General features: G+C 38.8%; 1 protein-coding gene across 1 annotated transcript; it reads right to left on the bottom strand.

The window, feature by feature from the left end:
* Positions 1–4,497: 4,497 nt before the first annotated feature.
* LOC110299065 (olfactory receptor 56A4) lies at positions 4,498–5,436 on the bottom strand. Its single transcript, XM_021168662.2, has one exon. The coding sequence runs from the start codon at positions 5,434–5,436 to the stop codon at positions 4,498–4,500; it is 939 nt and encodes a 312-aa protein (XP_021024321.1).
* Positions 5,437–21,770: the final 16,334 nt, after the last annotated feature.

Genomic DNA, 21,770 nt, shown 5'->3' with positions numbered 1-21,770 from the left:
GCTAAGAAGGATAATAAAGTTTTTCTTTGTGTGGAGTTCTAAGTACTGATGTGTGAATTGTACTTGAATAGATTACCATGAAGCTCTCAACATAACTATCATTGTTCGCTTAAGAATAGAGAGAACAGGATTCATCCCATATACAGCCACCAAACTGAGACACTATTATGGATGTCAACAAGAGCTTGCTGACAGGAGCATGATATAGCTGTCTTCTGAGAGGCTCTGCCAGTGCCTGACAAATACAGAGGTGGATGCTCTCAGCCAACCATTGGACTGAGCACAGGATCCCCAATGGAGGAGCTAAGAAAAAGGACCCAAGGAGCTAAAGGGGTTTGTAGCCCTATAGGAGGAACAACAATATGAAACAACCAGTATCCCTAGAGCCCCCAGAGACTAAACCACCAACCAAAGAGTGCACATGGAGGGACCCATGGCACCAGCCACATATGTAGTAGAGGATGGCCTTGTTGGACATCAGTGGGAGGTGAAAGCCTTGGTCCTATGAAGCCTCAATTCCCCAGTGTAGGGGAATGCCAGGACAGGGAAGGAGAGTGGGTGAGTTAGAGAACAGGGTTAGTGGGAATGGGGTAGGGGGTTTGGGGAGGGAAAACCAGAAAAGGGAATAACATTTGAAATGTGAATAAAGAAAATAGCTAATGAAAAAAAGATTAGAGAGAACAAAAGCAAAACCTAGGAGATGTATTTGTATAAGCAGTTGGTATTTTGCAGTTATTATACAAAATCTCAGGGCACTATTATAGTCATTACTGATTTATGGAAAAGTCACTCAGAATGTTCTATTGATATGCAATCTCAAAGAATTCTGTTATGCCTGAGTCTTTATGGGTTTGTGTTTGAGCCCCTGCTGAGATCAATACTATCTCAGAGTGCACCTGTCTCAATACAGAAAGTCACATACATATCATATCAGATTTTTGTTGTAACTCTTGAATCGTGAATCACATGGACCAGACTAAACCATGTGATGGCTTTTCTATGCGTGCCATTAACATACATAGAGGCAATAGCAATGAATTACTATAATATATCAGCAAGAGACAGACATATAAAGAGTTTAAAACACAGGGGAGTCTTTACTACCAAGAAAATTGAAAAGGTATTTGAGCTTTTATTCTTAACATTATTACCTTTTGTAATAATGTTAATAATGGAACCCATAATTTATAGAATAACATGAATCCAGATTTTGAATGTACTACTTGCTAAATATTTATAACAACTTGCATAGATAACATTATTGACTTTACTGTTAGATAAGAAATCAAGGGTTAGAAATTTTAAGTAGCCAGCCAAAGTTTTATACTAGAATATGAAATAGACATAATTTAATTTTTTAAAATAAATTTGTTTGTTGTGAAGAGTCAATAGAGAGGGTTGTGATTACCGAGTTTAATGAGATCTAATTCTAACACTATAAGACACTGAAAGAATTTTTATAATGATGATAAATCAGAATGGTGTAGATAAATAAAGGAGAATTGTAAAATATGGACAATGTTTTCAGGGTTGGAATACTGCTGCAAGTCTCTGTGAAGGAGAGGGCACTGGAATCTGGATTTCAGTAGATGAGATGGGTCAATTTAGGTAAAGGATGAAGGAGACAGGAGCACAAAAGTCCCATTGTAAAGTAGGTATGTGCTCTCCTCTCTGCCTTCTTTTTCCTGTGTGGCATTCGAGTTGGGGGCCAGCTGTGTTTCTGCAACCTCAGTTTCCTCCCTCAGGGTGGGAAGGTGCTACTGTACAACAGGCTGGAAGAATATATGGGGCCTGCCGGATCCCCACCTGTCTGGGTACTTGTCTGAGGAAAGCGTTCTCCAAGGACTTTGGTGATACAACTCTTTTAGAGGATACTCAGTGAAACATCTCATAGGATCTTCAGTAAAATAGCTGGTGTGTATACTCATTATTCGGGGTGAAGAAAGGCTATATATGAACCTTAGAGAGTGGAAAGGAGTTTTATGGGTAAAAGTAAAATCATTGGCTAGAGTTTAAAATACTGGGAATGCCTCATTTGCATGGAGAGCCAGTCCAGGAATCCCAAGTACTTGCTGGGCAGGATCTTATTGAGAAAGAGGAAGTGTACCTTGTAGGATTGCCACGGACTATATAACATTTCTCAGGTAAAAGATTGGGGGTGTGGCTCCCCAGATAAGGTCAGACAGGGAAGAGGAAGCCCCACTAAAATGAGTCCTCCATTTTGCACAGAGCTCAAAGGAGCCATCCAGACAAGGTAGATTACAAACTTAGGTAGCCAGGTTTTCCAACATGACTATATAATTAGAACAGTGTTTCAATGGTGACATCAAACATGTGTAATTGGAAACATACAACTCCTAGGATGGCATGTAGTGAAGATATTCTCAAAATCTGCCATGCCAGTCCATGATTTATCCATGCATTATATTCACCAAAGTGTTTTATATACAGGAATGACATGGTAATAGTGGAACTTTAGGAAGATCCTGTGTCTTTGAAGTGATTAAGATGAAACATAACAAAAATACAGGTATAATAAAAATTTTCAGGTGAAAGAATCATGGGGTGTGTACTCCCATGAGATATTTTTACACTAAAGATAAACTTGGAATGAAATGAAGCATACTAACCAGTTAAACAAATTCAATGATAAGTCACATAGGAAAGAGGAAGGAGGAAATTCTGAACCCTGGAACTGACATGTAATAGGGGGGAGAAGGTGTGGGATGCAGACAACCCAGGAACAACTACTGAGTGCTGTGTCACTAGGCTGCAGGAGATGAGTGTCAAGGTAACAGATGACATAGCCTTCAGCACTACTTACACAGTCAGCATTGTGATTTCAAGTTGACAGTTTTGAAACCAGTCACTGAGTGGCAGAGTTGACATCTCTCTCAAGGCAGCTGTGCTCTGTGTTTACTCTTATTCCTCATGACAGCTAAACTCAGCCTGGTTCAGATGTGTGGAAGACTCATCTGTAAACACTTGCATCCAGAAAGGATTCTCTTCCTTCAATCTAACTTTATTTCCTTGTGCTTCAGTTTAAGTAACTTTACTCTTCTGGTGAGCATGATAGATCTACCATGAAAATCTTGCTATATCAATTCTTACAATAAAGCCCTCCCTCACGTCCTCTAACTTCTTCCATATTGCCCCTACTTTCTCTCAAATTTATTCTTGTTTTTTCTTTTTGAGATTCTAATATAATTACATTTCTCAATCCCTTTCTTCCCTCCAAACACCCCATATACTTTTGCATGCTCTTCAAATTCACAGCATATTTTCTCATTAATTGTTATTAAATGCATATATGCATATATTCCTAAATATAACCTACCAAGTCTGTATAATGTTGTATGTATGTTTTTAGAACTGGCAGTTTAGCACTGGACAACCAATTGATGTGCTTCTTCCTGGAAAAGAACACCTCTTCCACTCCCTTTCCTCAGTTGCCTATAGATCTTTGTGTAGGGCTGAGACCTCATTGGTTTTTATCCATCCATTTTGGTTTGTCCATTGGTGTCATGATTAGTGGGGAAAGTGCAATATACTGAAAGACATTTTATGAAAATCAAATCCTGGCGTTTTTGTGGTGGGAAACTGTGGGTATCCCCTGCTTTATCAAGCACTGTAGTAGAACTAATAGACAAATAATCTCATTTGTACTTAGGATGGGTCATGAATGGACACAGCTGATGCCAAAAATCAGATGAAAAGTTCTAAATCTGGGATTGGGCGGATAGTTCAGTAATGATTTCTGCTTTTGCACAATACTCATGCTTAGATCCCAGCACCTACACGGAACCTAACTACCATCTATAATTCTTCATTCAAGACCTGAAGCCCTCTTCTGACTTCCATGACATCAGGAAGCCTGACAGGGGAAACAATTAGACACACGAAATAAACAATATTTTTAATAAAAATGCAAAGTCTCTTCCAATCAAATATGGTATATAGTGAGATTAGCCTGAGCTATGGGATGGTGGAACAGAAGAGATGAGAAACAGGGAGGGGAAGGTAGAAGAGGAAGGAGAGGAGAGAGGAATTGATCTAGGAAGGCACTAAAAGGCACATTTGCCAAAAATAAAAGAGTTGAGGTGCTCAGGATAAAGAGCTCCACCCCAAGAACCACACATCTCAGACCACTGTCAGTGTTTTGCCCTAAGTATCCCTTCATGGCACAAAACCCAGGCAGGGCTCTGCCACACTGAGTCATACAGGAAAAACAAAGACTCCAGGTCCGTTACAAATCCTGCAGGTCTTTTCCTGCATGTGTCATGAAGCTTGTATCCATCTTCTTCATGGTAATTTTTCCTTTTAAACAGCAGGAAAGAAAAGGATTTGAAAGTGAATGTTTCTTATGCTGCCTAAGATGTTTGTAAAACTCAGAGTCAAAATCACTTAGTATTTAAAAACTTAATTTCTTTTTAATATAAAAATTATTTCCTATTTTCCCATTATGTATTATGAGTTCTAAAGGTGCCTGGGTACCTCTTACAACCTTCTCAGCAAGTTCTGGATTCCCTGCTTGATCTCTCTGGTTCTTACCCCATAAACAATGGGATTTAGAGCAGGGGGTATGAGGTGATGCAGGATATTGAGTAGGATGGGGATGTCTGGGGGAATCCTCTCCCTGGCCAGGTTAGTAATGACTAGCACCAGCAAGACTGTGCTGAAGAAGAGGATGAGGATGAAGTGGGAACCACATGTGCTCAGGGCTTTGGCCACAGCTCCCTCTGCTTTGATTCTGAGCACAACACGGAAGATAAAAGAGTAGGAGAGTACAATGAGAATGAGGTCAGAACCCAGCAGGGTCCAACCTGCTACAAGCTGATATAGTTTATTGAGGGTAATGTCATCACAGGAGAGCCTGGATACTGACAGGTTGGTGCAAATGCAGTTCTTGATGATGTTCTGAGCACAGTACTTTAGTCTGGCAGAAAGAATGGGAACTGGGAGAGAAATTAGGGCATTCCGGCTTATAATGAAGATGGCAGCCTTAACCACAAACTGATCAGTGATGATGGTCGGGTACTGTAGAGGTTTACAGATGGCCACATAGCGGTCATAAGCCATGACCATGAAGGTGCAAGACTCCATCGTCAGGAAACTGTTCATGACAAACATCTGGAGGAAGCAGGCAGAGAAGCCAATAGATTTATTGTCAAACCAGAAGATGGCCAGGACCTTAGGTATGACAGTGAGGCAGAGCACAATGTCCAGCAGGGATAGAAGGCTGAGCAGGTAGTACATGGGCTCATGCAGAGAGGCCTCCATCCTGATGGTGATGAGAAGGGTGGCATTGGCCCCCATGGCCAGGAGGAAGAGGAGGCTGAGGGGCAGGGACAGCCAATGCTGCCAGGTCTGGTAGTTGGGGAAGCAGATGAGGAGGAATTCAGAAATGGTAGCTTCAGAATCGTTGGATAATGCCATGGAAGAAATTACAATCAAGCCGAAAATCCAAAATTCACATAATGAAGTCAGTGAAGTGACACAGAAAAGATATGTTCTAGATAAAGTAGGTCTCAAGTTTCCATCCCCCTTGAACCTGTCCCAGTGAAGTTTTAAAATCACCATCATTATCATCATTAACATATCAAAGAGCACTATACTGAATACTTCATATTCATTAATTCAGTCCTTTCTTTGAAAAGACTCTTCCTGAATAGCTTGGAATATGGCCATTAGTGAAAGGCATCCAACATCACTCTTCACTTCCACAAGTATGAGCATAGACAAGCATGTCAGTGCACACGCACACATACACCATACATACACACACCCTTGCATTTTTTAAAATATTGTTTAAAAGAAAGGATTCGGTATTCTGGCCATTCCAATGGATCAATGTCATTGATCAAGGTAATGACTTGAAAAACTAAAGAAACAGAGAACAAGACTTCCGTGTCAACATAATAACTAAGTAGACTCAGTGGTTTAGTTTTTATGGAAGGAAAAAATTAAACTTTCCTAAGAGATAAGAATGGGGAAATAAGGAGTTTTAATGACAAGAAAATTAATTTGTTTTAGATAGAGAAAATTTTCGTCTTTTTTTATTAAAAATAGATTTTCATATAATATATTTTGACCAAGGTTTCCTATCCCCCAACTCCTTCCAGATCTTCCCCCTACATTCCTACCCACCCAAATCCACATCCTTGCTATCTCTCAATAAAAACAAACAGCAACAACAGACAAACAAAAGAGAACAAAGAGGAAAAAAAGAGCCAATTGAAAAGCACAAGAAAGACATAGAAATGTAAACATACACACATTTGCACACACAGAAATGCCATAAAAACACAAGATACTGAAAAAATTGCAAAGTATCTACATAGTTTCCCAACATTCATTGTAACTATACTGTGCCTGAAAATAAGGAGAAAATTAAAGTTTTCATATGAAAATGTGCTTTCTGTATTGGAAAAATTAAATAAAGACGTAGTAGCATACAATGCTGTGGCAGGAAAACAAAACATTTTTTTTTAGAGTCTGAATTTTAGACAAAGAATTTTCAAGTGGGGTTGATAGTCATGATGTCACAGTAAGGGAAATATGTGATAGGACATGGCAGTAGAGAACACTGAAAAAGATCTTATACCTGACCAGTGTGTCTACGTGACCTTGTGTGCAACAAGGATAGGTATAGAATATCATGTTTCTCTCCACTACTCTTCTCTCATGAGAAAGTTTCCATGCTAGAAACCAATAATGATAACTAGCCACATGGCAAAACTGTGACAAAACTGAGGCCTTCTGCTAGGTAGGTGGGTAATGGGACAATGTTCCTATTATAATACCAGGAACTTGGATTTCCCTATATGTTTCCACAAGATACAAGTAGCTATGTGGGGCACCAGCAACAGTACAATTTTCATGTTATTAGATGAGAGCTAGTATATATATATATATATATATATATATATATATATATATATATATAGAGAGAGAGAGAGAGAGAGAGAGAGAGAGAGAGAGAGAGAAAGAGAGAGAGAGAATAAATTTAAGAGAGGAGGATATATGGGAGAGATTGGAGGCAAGAAGGGAAATGATATAGTGATATAATAATTTAAAATACATTATAAAAATAAATTTAAAAGAGAAATGGCTTTTCCTCTGAGAAGAATATTGGGTGTGCTTGTAAATATCTTCAGAAATGAGTGGAAAATGTCTGACTGTTTTGATTTGCTTTGGAGGATGATTTTTCCAGATCATTTGTTCTTCAAAAAATAACACTTTTGTTTGGCTCATTACAAGGATGGGTCTGTTGCTGGTCATAGGGCAGACAATGTTCTTTGGGGTTTTTTGCTTGTTTGTGTGTGTGTGTGTGTGTGTGTGTGTGTGTGTGTGTGTGTGTGTGTGTATTAGACAAGCTTTCTCTGTGTAGCCCTGACTATCCTGTAACTTCCTATGTAGACCATGCTGATCTCAAACTCAGAAATCCAACTACCTCTGCCTTTCAGGTACTGGGATTAAGGGCGTATACCACCCAACCTAGCTCAGACATTTTCATTCAAGTGGAGAAATACAGTTCTTTGACCATGTCCATCCAAATACCCTCTCTTTTCTTCCCTTCCTCCACTCCCACAATAAAGCTTTCCTAGTAGGAATAGAAGTCATCCAGTATTCCACAAACTATAACTTCTTCAAAAGAGAACTCTGGAAGTTTAAAACTAAGCATGTTTTAGAAACATAAGCAAAATGTAAGTTGACATCTACCAAAGAAACAGTAAACACTCATCAATAAGTGTTAGGTAGATAAGCCCACATAAGAGCCCTTTACCAACCCTTTACCAAACTTGCCAAAGGTTCCTTATACATAGGAACCAATCATCCCAGAATGTGGGATGCACATTCTAAAATCTGATCTGTTGGGGTTCTATCTATTTCTTTTTTCAAGATGACTCAGGAACTAGGCTATGCACCAACTCCTATGTCAATATGTACTGTTTCTGTGCCCATGCTAAAGAGACCTGCATCAAAATTTAGCACCTTGCAAGTGCATCTAATTCTCCCCCCACACACCATTTTTGAGCTCTGTCCAATTCATTGAATATTTACATGGAATGAAAGAATGGCTTTTATATTATATACCCTTCTGTAAAAATGTATTTAAAAAAAAAAAAACAAAAGTCCTGTCAGATCTCAGAAGTACCCTCTTGGCAGCATCGCCAGCATTTGCTTCAGCCCTAAATCTTCTCCAGTGATGGTCCCCTGCATCGGGGACATTTAAATGCTTTCTCTCACTTGCATAATCTATAACCTTTTCTTCTGTTGGGCAACTGGGAAACTCATCACAGGTAAGTGAAGATCTAAATGTTCTTAGTTAAGTGAACTCGTGTGTTTACAAGGAAAGCTCACCTGTTGATTTCTGGAACACCTGTCCTGTTGATTTCTAGAACCTAGACTGCTCTCATATTCAAAATATCATCATTTCAAGAAAAACTTGTAACCTAGGACTGTCCTGATTGGGAATTTTTCACATGAAAAAGTTAAAATTTCACCCTCTTAAAATGTAAAGTGTACATATATCCTCTAACTGGTACTCTACATAGGGGATAAGTAGAATTGTCTAAGCCTGGGGATCTCAGATCCCTGCACAATTAAAATTGGCAATATGCAGGGTGTGCATGTAAAAGAAGACTGTTTTAAATTTTTTTTCTTCTTTTTAACTTCTGGTTTCTACAGCTTATATTTGATGGATTAAATTTTCAGAGCCATTTCTTATTTTCTCAAATATAAGGAAATTGTTAAAATAAAAAAGTTAAATGCATGAATTCCTAGTAGATAAATGGTACCCCTGTAAATGGCATGTGACAATTGAGACAAACTGCATGATTTTGTAATTAAATGAATTAATAACAAATATTATGCTATTTCAACATTTCATATAATTACAGTAATAAAAGTAAGAAATGAAACATGATTGCTCAGTTTCAATGAGAAAGTCAATCTAGTTTAGGTCTTGCTACACATGAACAGCAAACACTGAACCCCTGCTAAGACCTAGTCAAACCCCATCCAAACTCTGTGCTAGTCTTAATACATCCTCCCACCCCAAACTAAAGTTAGTGACAGCCAACCTTGCCCAACAACCAGAAGATGTGATAAGACCGTGTACCTAATAGACTTTGAAATAAATAGGAGTGAAATAGAGAGCTAAAACCACACAGGTTTTTTGTTATGACAAAAGAAAAATGTGACCTGTTTCGAGTGTAAACTTGTACGCTCCTGATTGTCCATTAATGAGGAAAGGAAGCAGGGTCATGTGTCTAGGGTTATATTGTTCTCATACTCCTGCCCTCCAAGGCTAATGCACAACTTGACAAACTTGTAAAATAAACTGCCTTACCTTTACTACTCTTACTCTCCAGTGATCTTATGAAACTAGGATCTTCGTTTCTCACCACAGCTATTTCTGATATTTGTTACAATATAGTTAAAACATAAATTCAATTCTTTTATCATAAATATGCTTCTGTGATTTACTGTCATTGAAAACTTGGGCTTTGAGTTGTGAGTGTGTGTGTGTGTGTGTGTGTGTGTGTGTGTGTGTACACCACTGTTTTTGTTTCCCTAGAGGTCAATCTGAAGGTGCACATAGATACTATGGAGAATCATGGTATATTTGGAGGGGGAAGTGCTGAACTAGAAATGTTACTTTAACCCTTTCAGAATTTCCTACACTGGATGGTGTATGGACCAACAAACAGTAACTGTCTGGAAATGAGTACATGTAAGATTAAGATTAAGGGGTCAGAAAATCCAGCACCTGAATTGGGTGAGGTCCCATTCCATGGAGCACAGATGATACCTCTCAACGTGTCCTCTCATGATGGTGCTGATTGGATCCACCAGCCACAGATAACTCAGTTAAGTTTTAAAAAAAAAAAATCACTTAGGTCAGTGTACCTTGCACCAGGATCTAAGTGCCTTGGCAGGGTCAGCACCTGTATTCTAATTTGTATTGAATGAATTCTGCCTCCTTTCCATACCAACCTCCTAGACTCCCACTCACTCCTCAGTGTATCTTTCATGTAGATTCCCTGGAACTCCTGAGACTCACCAACTTCAGAAGTACTGGCCACTGCTCCTGGCTATTGACTGAAACATAATATCATAAATGGTCCTCTGTGTATCTTTTCTCCCCTGTTGGGCATGAAGTTAGTACTCTTATTAGGTAACATAAAGTGGCCCTGTGCTCCATTTCCCAAGAGAAAGAATTAAAAAATACATTGAAAGATTTAGAAAAGGTCACAAAGACCTGGAGAGTCTAAATACAGAAAAAAGATGTTAAACAAGGTAAAAATGTGCCAGAAACAGAGATAAATCTATTGTACAGACTCACTTTGTGTGTAAAATCTTAATGCATTGAATTCATGGAAACAGATAATAAAGTTATTACTACAGGACTGAGAGTGGGGAGAGTAGAGAGATGATGGCTGTGGGTTCAAAGGCTCAGTGAGGAAGGATGGGACATCCACAAAGCTGATTGGACAACACCTAGACCAAGAACTCTTCACATTTTCATTAACAATGCCTTCTTTCTCCTTTTTCCTTCCTTCTTTCCTTCCTTCTTTCCTTCCTTCCTTCCTTCCTTCCTTCCTACTTTACTTTCTTCCTTTCTTCATTAATTTCCTTTTTGTTGTTTTTAAGATAGTGCCTCATATACCACAGCCATACTCTTGCCTCAATCTCCTGAAAATTAATCACTTTCACCAGGTAAGCGTTCTACACACACACACACACACACACACACACAAACACACACACAAGAAATCCTGCAAACTATGTGAGTTGATGGGAATATGAATTATGTGAAAGTTAGTACTCAGTTCACTGTGCATAACATTCAAAACATCATATCATATACCTGTGTAAAATATATGCTCCCTCTTTGGCCATGCTCAGGATTAAATTCAGGGGCTCATGAGTGCTAGACAAATGTTCTACCACTGAACAACACTGTCAGTCCTAAATACATACAGTTTTCACTTAATACTCTTAAAAATACACGGAAGGGATAGGAGGGAGGACAACAAGAAATGGAAAGTGATTGTAGTATATATAGATGTAGAATATATTGATGTTTTCATATATATAATTGAATAAAAGTAAAACTACTCATTTATATATGTGAGACAGTCTTAAACATGGAGAATTTAAATCATCTTTCCAATCCACAAATCAGGCAGAGACATAGCCAGGGTATGGAGCCCCAAATCCAAGTCTCACTGTGACAACAGTGAATGTAAGGTGCCTTTTTCATGATTATATATTTGGAGGCTTCATTAAGATTGCCTTCGTATATTTTAGGAAGTTTGTACTGCACTAGATTGACATGCCACACCTTAAATGCCCCTCAGTTCTAGCTGTCCCTCAAGCCTATCTTCATTTCCCCTCTCCACCTAAGACTCCTGTTCTTGTCCTCATGCCTGCCGCCATCCACCTATAAAACCTATTCTATTTACCCCTTGAAGAGAGATCCATGTGTGCCCCGTGTCCCTTCTTCTAGAGTTAACCTTTCTGGACCTACGAATTGTAGCTTTATTATCATTTATTTAACAACTAATATGCACATGTATGTGAATATGTACCTTATTTATCTTTCTTGGTCTAAGTTACCTCGCTTACAGTGTTAGGACTGGGCTACAGCCAATTGAGTTGTTGGCCGAAGGGCTCCATTGAAATCTACAAACCCAGGTTGTTGCTATGACAATAGGTTGCCCTCTGCAAACTGACATTAAGGCCCATTCCTGAGAACAGCACCAACATAATTCATTGAATGTGGAAAGGTCAAGCAGATGCCTACATAGAACCTTCATCCATACTTTCTAGTATATTTGATATGGAACAGTATTTTATATGTTATCAAACTTTTTTTTTCTAGTTCCATCCAATTGCTTACAAATTTCATGATGTCTTTTGGGTACATGCCTAAGAGTGATATAGCTGGATCTTGAGGTAGGTCAATTCCCATCTTTCTAAGGAATTACCATACTGATTTCCATAGTTCCTGTACAAGTTTGCACTCCCACCAGCAATAGAGGAGTGTTCCCCTACTCCATATCCTTCAAAGCATGGGCTGTCACTTGTGTTATTGATCTGAGCCATTCTAATAAATATAACATAGAATCACAAAGTAGTTTTATTTACATTTTCCTGATGGCTAAGGATATTGAACCTTTTATTTAGGAATTTCTCAGACATTTGAGATTCTTCTATTGAGAATTCTCTTTTTTGTTGTTGTTGTTTTTCTTTTATTTATTGGATATTTTCTTTATTTACATTTCAAATGTTATCCCCTTTCTCTGTTCCCACCCTCACCCCAGAAATTCCCTATTCCATTCCCCCTCCCCCTGCTTCTATGAGGGTGTTCCCTCATCTACCCACCCACTCCAGCCTCACCGACCTAGCATTCCCCTAAACTGGGGCATCAAGCCTTCACAGGACCAAGGGCCTCTCCTCTCATTGCTTCCCAACAAGGCCATCCTCTGCTACATATGTGACTGGAGCCATGGGTCCCTCCATGTGTACTCTTTGGTTGGTGATTTAGTCCCTGGGAGCTTTGGGGAGTCTGGTTGGTTGATATTTTTGTTCTTTTTATGGGGTTGCAAACCCCTAGATATGAACCTGATTTTCAATTGGACTATTTGGTTTCTTTGATGCCACACTTCAGGAGTTCTTTATAAATGTTGGATATTAATCCTCTAATAGATGTTGAGTTGTTAAAAACCCTTTTCTATTCTATAGGCTACCACTTTGTCTAAATGACAGTTCCTTCATACAAAGCTTTTAGTTTCAAGAAGTCCCATTTATTCATTGATGATCTTAGTACCTGTACTAACAGCGTTCTCTTGAGAAAGTCTTCTCCAGTATCAATGTGTTCAATGCTATTCTTTACTTCTATCAGGTTCAGTGTGCCTGGTTTTGTGTTGAAGTCTTTGATTGATTTGGAGTTCTGTTTTGTTCAGGGTGATAAGTAGGGATCTATTTGCACTCCTCTACATGCAGACATCAGTTTGACCAGCACCATTTGCTGAAGTTCATGGGTGGTTGATTTATGTCAGAGTTCTCCATTTTATTCCATTGACCAATATGTCTGTTTTTATGTTAATATCATGTGGTTTTTATTACTGTAGCTTTGTAGTATAGCTTGAAATCAGAAATGGTGATACTTCCAGCAGTTCTTTTATAATTTGATATTGTTTTAGATATCCTGGGTTCTTTGATTTTTCATATGCAGTTGAGAATTGTCCTTTTAAAATCTGTGAAGAATTGTGTTGGAATTTTGATGAAGATTATATTTAATATGTAGATTACTTTTGGTAGGATGCTAAGGTATTATGCTAATCCTATTAATCCATGATCATGGGAGATCTTTCCATTTTCTGATGTCTTCTTTAATGACTTGAAGTTTTTATGATACAAGTCTTTCACTTGCTTGGTTAAAATTAGCCCCAAGACATTTTATATTATTTGAGGCTGCTATGAAAGGTGTTACTTCCCTACTTTTTTCTTAGTCCATTTGCCATTTGTATATAGGTGGCCTACTGATTTTTGTGAGTTAATTTTGTATCCAGCTACATTACTCAGTGTTTGTCAGCTGTAGGAGTCCTCTGGAGAAATTTTTAGGGTCATTTATGTATACTATTATATCATCTGCAAATAATGAGAATTTGACTTTTTCCTTTCCAGTGTGTATACAATTGATTTTCTTCAGTTGTCTTACTGCTCTAGCTAAGTACTTCAAGTACTATATTAAATAAATATGGAGAAAGGGGACAACTTTGTCTTGGTCCTGATTTTAGTGGAATTATTTTGAGTTTCTCTCATTTTAAGTTGATGTTGGCTATAGGCTTGCTGTAGTCTGCCTTAATTATGATGAGGTATATCCTTTGTATCCTTAATCTCTCCAAGACTTTTATCATGAAGGGATATTTGTCAAAGGCCTTTTCTGCATCTAATGAGATGATCATGTCAGGTTTTTTCCTTCCAGTTTGTTTATCTGTTGGAAAACATTTATTGATATATAATATATAATATATTGAACCATCTCTATATCTTTGGGATGAAGTCTACTTGATCATGGTGGATGATCTTTTTGATATAGCCTTGGATTATGTTTTCAAGTATTTTATTAAGTACTTTAGCACCTGTGTTCATAAGATAAATTGGTCTCTAATTCTCTTTATTTGTTGGGTCTGTGTGTTGTTTGGGTATCAGGGTACCTATAGTTTCATAGTAGTTCATGTCTTCAGCATCTAGGTTGCTTTCTCTCTCCTATCTTTTATATTCTGTTGGTAAAGTTTGCCTCATAGTTAATAACCAAATTGTTAATTTTTTTATTTCCAGAATTCTTTCAGTTTGGATTTTTTTTATTGAATCTATTTTCAATAAAGAAATTGAATGGTTTTATTCCTTTCTTCTCACTGTTTATGTTTTCCTGGATTTCTTTAAGGGATTTATTAATTTCCTCTTTAAAGGTCACTTTCACTTTTCATAAAGGCTGTTTTGAGGTCTTTTTCTTGTGCTTCTGCTGTGGTGGAATATTCGTGACCTATTGCCATAGGGTTACTGAACTCTAGTGGAGACATATTGTCCTGGACGTTATTGAATGTGTTTTTATGTTCACATTTGACATCTGGGATTGGGGTGATTATAGGTTTATGTGCAGATAGCACATTTTGTCTTTGTTGGATGCTGTTTGGTTCCTTGGTTTCTGTTTCTTCTCTGGATTTTAGGTGAGTGTGGTAGCTGTATGATGCCTGTTAGAAATTTTTCTGTGGACTTGACAGGCATGACCACTAGGGGCTCCAGTTACAATGTGTTTCTGGATATTGGGTGTTGACGCTTAGGAAGGGTTATAGGATAGGATCTGAGGGGATTCACAGGAGAGAAGAAAGCAGAGAGTTCCACCAAGATCTGCTCAGTTAGCCTCCTTGGAATGGGGGTAAAGAATAAAACAAGTCACTCGAGAAGGCCTGCCATAGAGCTTGGGATGAGACTGGGAGTTGGATCTTGAGAAATAGTAGGAGAGGGGAAGATCTGAAGACAACCTGTCTGCTTCTCTAGTAGGAGTGGCTAGGGGGGTTAGCAGGGTGTTCCTGCTACAGGTGGTTCTGGGATAAAGCAATTAGTGGTGGAGGGGGTTAGGAGAGGATGATCCATGGAATCTACAGGAGATGTGGGCAGTGAGGGAAGGAAGGCTGCAGCAGGTGTTCCACTGCAGAGTTAGAGATGAGACTAGAGGATTGAATTTGGAAGGATGGAGGGATTGATAAATGCCTTCAGTTAGCATATCTGGCTTGCTCAACTGGTGTATTCCCAGGGGATGCCTACTGGTGTTGAAAGCTGAGGTAATGTAATATTCTGGGGGAGAAGAGCCTTCTGATCCATTTGGGATAAGGTCAGAGAGGAAAGTAGGTGCTCTGCTGTAGAGGTAGTAATGAGACTGGTCCCTTGGATCTGGGGGAGCAAAATGAGAGTTGAACATCTGTATCAGCCTGCTTGCCTCTCTGATGGGAGTTTTCACAGGCTATTTTGTCCATAAATCCTTCTAAAAGTAGCTTATCTATAAGCAACTAACCATGTTTTTAAAAAGCAATAAATAATACTTAGCTATAGATGATGAACTAAATTGATGTAATTGTAGCTACAAATGATGGCATATATCCTTAGATCTAGAACTTGGGAAACATGAGGATACCAATTTTAAGAACTTCCTGAGCTATATAGTTAATGCCAAGTTTCATAGTAAGACACTGTTTCTATAGTTAAATGAACAAATAAACTTATTATATATTACATTTCTATATAAATACAGATATTGATAAAGTAATAGATTGTTAAATACCAAGAGTTTACACTGCCCTGGTGAAGGCTTGACTAATATGATTTGGTTTGATATTAACTTTAAATGTCACCAAGGAAAGAAAATCAGAGCATGTGTTTTATTGTCTTTGACCTATTAAGTTAACCACTAAAGGCCCCATATGCTTTATAAGTAGGACGTACAGAATCTTCATGAAGTGACTGGCCCACACATAGGTTTTAGAAATCCCTCAGTGACTGCTGAAACAGAATTGTCAGCCATCTTTCAAACATGAAATAGCAGTGCAGAACTATAATTCGCTCCTTTCTGTTATTCTCAATCATAGCCACACGAAGGCACTGTTGCCTTGTCAATAATGAAAAGTCTTCTTCCTTGCAATAATGCTATTGCTTACTCCTATTGGCTGTACAACTTTGACATTCCAAACTTTGCTGTCACAGCCAGCCTGTATTAGCAAATAGATCTCATAGATTTCCTGCTAAGTGACAAAATATGGGGCCTGGAAAGATGATTCAGAGGTTAAAAGCATTTCCTGCTCTTTCTAAAGATTGGAGTTCACAATCGCCTGTAACTGCAGATCCCATACCCCTTTATGGCTTCCACTTGGATGTGCACACACACGCTCACATGCACACATACACACAGACACACACACACACACACACACACACACACACCAGATGGATAGATAGATGATACATACATACATACATTATAGATTCCTTCAAAAGATATTTACAAAATTTCTATATATCACCAATTTGAAATTTTACTTCATTTTATCTACCCAACAGAGTGTTCAAAGGCTTCTGCTAGAACAATATCATAGTGTAGGAACCTCAAAACAAGCAACTCTTTTCTTCATCTGCATTCCCTGTCATCTTTACCTGTATGTAAGTTTGCTTCTGGGCCTGTCTAATTGTCTGGCTTGCTCCTTCAACCATCTTCACTGACTCCGGTAACTTGTGGGAAAACTGAGTGGTACCCAATGGCATCACTTGTCGTCCAACTTTGTTAAAGTCCATTTCTGTGGTATTTAACATTTGAGCATGGAAGTCAGAAAAACTGAAAGAAGGAGGCAAACCCTGAAGTTACTGTGTGTTTCACATTGTAAAACGTAATTTCAAACTTCTAAAACTGGGTTGACTGTATCCGTTGGCATGTAAATAGCATCTAGGATGTATCAGGCAAGAATTCATTGAAGAACCACATAATCCGATCTTTTTCAACTTGTTCTAACAAAAGCATTCCATCCAACACAGAGTAGCACAGGTTAATGTATTTCTTGTCATGCACACAGTCATAGGCACCTTCAGGATGTGATCTCTAAGGTAAGATGGAGGGCTCTCTGTATGTTTGGCTGCTTTTGTTACTGTTGATTTTTGTTTTGTTTTGGAATCTTTGTTTTGTTGGTTTTGTTTGGTTTTTTGATAGGGGTGTGTTTGGCTTGTCTTTGTTGTTTTTGAAGACAAGGTTTCAGTGTGAATGCTAAGCTGACTTAGAACTGGTTCTCCTCATGACTCAGCCTCTCAAATGTTGGGATTATAGCCATAAATCACCACACCCAGCCAAGTGGATTGTTTCTGCAAATTATAGGTGTGCACTCTGCAGAAAATAAAAGTATCATTGTTACTTGAAAGAATGTGAATGACTACATTGGATGAAAAAAGAAAAAATTAGATGACCAGAGAGAAATTACAGAAAAACTAATCTTGAATTCATGAGAGAACTTTCCCATGGAGACTTCTAAAGCAGAGTCCCTTCTTCTACCTGAAAATTCTTTTGAAAGAAGGAGGGGTGGGCTGTGAACCAGATTGTAAGAGCTTTCTCTAACCTCCTATGCCTACTGTCCAGTGACAAACTAAACCTAGCATCTCTAACTTTATTCCATCCTACACCCCAAACCCACTGCAGGCCTTGTTTATTGACTAGACAAGAGGAAGCACACTTGCTAGTCTCTTCCACAGCAGGAAATGGAATCCTATACAAAAACAGACACTGAAAGACCACCCAGGGGATGCCTCCACCTATGCCCACTCATCCACAATTCCCCACAGCTCTCACATCCTTGACTTCCTATTTAGTAGAAGCTAGTTAGTCAAAGATCCCTGCCTACCCTACCCTGTTTGCTGGCTGCTCTCCCTGCTTAGTCCCATATGTCTTACCCTCTTCCTTTAGCCTGGAACTCACAGGTGCATCTACTGCTATAGTAACCCAGCCAAGCCTTTGGTGAACAAACCATGAGGGTTATAGAAGTTCTTAATTCTCACCTCTTCCTAGTCCCAGATGACTTGGGAAGCAGACTTAAAGGGTAATGAGCTGAGGCTTTAGGAAGTCTATCTATGAAACAACTAAATTGGAATGTGCAGGAGAGGATAGTTTCAAAGTAAAATAGAAATTGTAGGGACTCGGTACAAAGGCTGGCCCATAAACAGAGATGGAAGGGAAAGAAAGAGACTACAGGGAAGCTTCCTTTATTCTTTAGGCACTGTGGTGCTACGTAAGGACCCCTTTCCTGCCATGATCTCACACAGGACTCTGAGTGGTGCTAAGTTTCAGATTGAAATTTATGATGATAAATTCTACATGAAATCTGTGTTTATTCATAGTGATTTTTTTCAAGCAGATTAAAATATTATAGAGAGGATATGTTTTTATTTATTGATAAGCAAAAACGTGGGGTATTTAACTAACTACGGTACAGAAAAGATAAAATGGTTGAGTTATTTTCAAGAGAGTCAATAAATGATAACCAAAGAATCTGAGCTAGACAAGGACCAGAGTGGTCTAGAGCAGACTCCCTCCATTAACTTGCTGGGCTTGGTGTCTTTCACTCAGCCTCATATCCAGTGGCTTGTGAACTACGGTGTTACATAATTTTTAGTTTTTTTCAGTTATTTTTATTATAGCATGTATTTGTGATATAGAATGATCTTTTGCTCACCTCCCTCCTCTGACCTTCTCTACCTCTCAAATCTCTCCTCCTATGTTCATGTCTGACAAGGATAGTTTTACAATCTATATTCCACAGATGAAGAAAACTGGCAGTATTTGTCTTTCCCAGTATGACTTCACTTAACACAACCATCTGTAATTCCACCAATTTTCCTACATGATCTCACTACGGATGAATAAATCTCTAATGTGTACATGCTGAGTTTATTCTATTTGTTTGACAATGGAATGTTAAACTAGTTCTATATCTTAGCTATTTTGAATGCTTACATAGGCAATACCATCTAACTTGTGTCACACTACCCCACCGCTCCCCACGCACACATACACACTTGAGTGTGCAGTCGCCTGAACTCCATTCTGCCCATCACTCCCGAGACACCTGAGTCACAACCACAGCTTCAAATCTGAGTAGGGCTACACATCACAATGAAAGGAAGTAGAACTCTGAGGGACACAAGGTTAGAGTGATTTGAGAACTGTAAAATGTATCCAAAGAATTTGAAGAAATATACAGGAGAGGACAATGATACCTAGAAATTAGAAGTAGAGTTAGAGATCACTAAACAGGATATTCAGATTAAAAATGGAAATTATAATAATATAAGTATTATTATCATGTTTCATCATAATCATCATAATCATCACATGTAACTATGAACATTTCTCACAGAGTTAAGCAAAAGCATCCAAATAGCTAGGACTTCAGATCAGTCGTATGCAGCCATAGAAAGCTAGAAATGTAGCACATGCATGTTGTCTCTCTCTCTCTCTCTCTCTCTCTCTCTCTCTCTCTCTCTCTCTCTCTCTCTCTCTCTCTGTCTCTCTGTCTCTCTCTCTCTCTCTCTCTCTCTCTCTCTCTCTCTCTCTCTCTCTCTCTCTCTCTCTCTCTCTCTCTGTCTCTCTCTCTCTCCCTGCCTCTCCCCTAACTTCTGGCTCTCCCTCTCAATACACATTCAACAGATAATCAGTTTTTGCTCAGTATTCAAAGAAATCCCTTTAAATTGTTTTCTTTAAGTAAACCAAATAGTTCCTCGGTCCCACCATTCACTGAATCTTTTCTAGACTATAATAACATATAATAAATATGCATATTTGATATTTTCAATTTTCCATTAAAGAGACATTTCACAGAGCAAAGATGATGGTATTTGTTGGGTTTTTTTTAAGTATTAGTGTTCTATATATTTCAAGTGGCTTTAATTTAATAGTTTTGAAATCTGATCATCAGAGTCGGTCATTAAGGACTGCTTAGTCACGTGGTCCTGGCTTCAGCTTCAGGAGATTTTTCAAACAGGAAAGAAGATGGCTCCATGAGTCCTTGCTGTGGTCTAAGGACATGTATTCACTTGCCAGGAGTCACATGTACTTTACAGCATGTACTTGTAATCCCAGCATTGGAGGTGAAGACAGGAAGAGCCCAGGGACTTACTGGCCAGGCACTCTAGCCAATCAATGAGTTCCAAATGCAATGAGAGATCCTGTCTCAAAAACATATAAGTAATACTAAGAGTGGTGGAAGGAGACACTTGACATGAACTTCTAGCCTCCCCATCCACTCAAGTACATGAGCACAGACACACACACACACACACATGCACACACACTTGAGTAAGATTATTGAAAAAACCTGAACTCTCAGTTTTCTATGAGCTAAAAGTAACATCACTGCCTCCAACTGCAATTATATACCCTGTTTCTTTATCCATTTCTGCAAATCACTGTATCCAACTTTAAATGTGGTTGTATATACTCCCTCCCATTGAGGCTCTTGAGCTTCATATAACTAGAAGAACAATTTCAAATTCAAAGGATGCCCTTTATGCCACTCCAGCTGGTTTTCCACTGTCCACACAACTGATCCTCTCATTCCTCAACTACCTCTACTTGACCCCAGAAAACAAAGGTGGCATCCCCAGACACAAACTGGTCAGTGATGGCAAATGGGTGCTGCAGAGGCTTGCAGATAGCAGTCACAGACCAGACTCCATGGCAAGAAAGCTGTTCATGATGAGAAACTAGAGATAGCAGATAGTTTACTTTATTAATATTTATGGATATCAACCTGGCAAGCATTTAATATATAAGTATACTTCAATGGCCTTCTCACAGATGAATTCATCCATCTACCATCTCAACCACTTTTAAAAGGTTTCTAAATTCTTTTCCATCGCCTCCTTCCTTCCCGTCTGTAGCACAAAGGCAGCAGAAATATCAGATTCAAGTTCCTCAGTTTCTCATGACAGACCCATGAAACCAGAAAACTCCAAGAGACTATCTCCCTTACTGCAATCCTTCCACTCATGGTTTTGAATTCACCTTACCCATCTTAGGAGCATGCTAACAGATTCTCTAACTGCTCAGACTCTCCTGGAGCCTTTGCCTGGACATTTAACACTTATGTCTTTCATTTCATGGTAACTATTTTTAACTGTTGCACACCCCCCACGTGGTGGAAAGTTTGTGCCTTCACTTTTGACAAATGTACTAAATCTCAGGGTTCTGAATAAGGCTAGGCACATTTTCATATGTCCAGTTAATGATAACCCTTAGAAAAGTTAAACTATCATAAGAATGAGGCTGAACACAGGGAATCTTCTGCTTTGGTTTGGTTCTGCCATGCTCAGACTGTGTCCCATCCAATGCACTTAGGTTAAGGATTGCATTAACTCAAAATAAATGTTTTCCAGGTTAGAGGCTGCTGAAAATGCATTATGAGGAACAGTTTGGTAATGTAAACATATTTCACCTAATTATTACTTTCTAAACATGTTTGATCTTGAGAAGATGAGGGAACTGGGGTGGTATACTGGCTAGTTTTGTGTCAACTTGACACAGCTGGAGTTATCACAGAGAAAGGAGCTTCAGTTGAGGAAATGCCTCCATGAGATCCAACTGTAAGGCATTTTCTCAACTAGTGATCAAGGGGGAAAGGCCCCTTGCAGGTGGGACTATCTCTGGGCTAGTAGTCTTGGGT

This window comes from Mus caroli, unplaced genomic scaffold, assembly GCF_978045245.1.
Source record: "Mus caroli unplaced genomic scaffold, Mus_caroli_1 scaffold_8, whole genome shotgun sequence".
NCBI classification, from domain to species: Eukaryota; Metazoa; Chordata; class Mammalia; order Rodentia; family Muridae; genus Mus; species Mus caroli.
The sequence above is the reverse complement of the archived record's forward strand: the minus strand, read 5'-3'. Positions and strand labels throughout refer to the sequence as shown.

Bases quoted from the DNA above. Each gene is read 5' to 3' on its own strand.
- LOC110299065 (XM_021168662.2), bottom strand. From the start codon at position 5,436: ATGGCATTATCCAACGATTCTGAAGCTACCATTTCTGAATTCCTCCTC.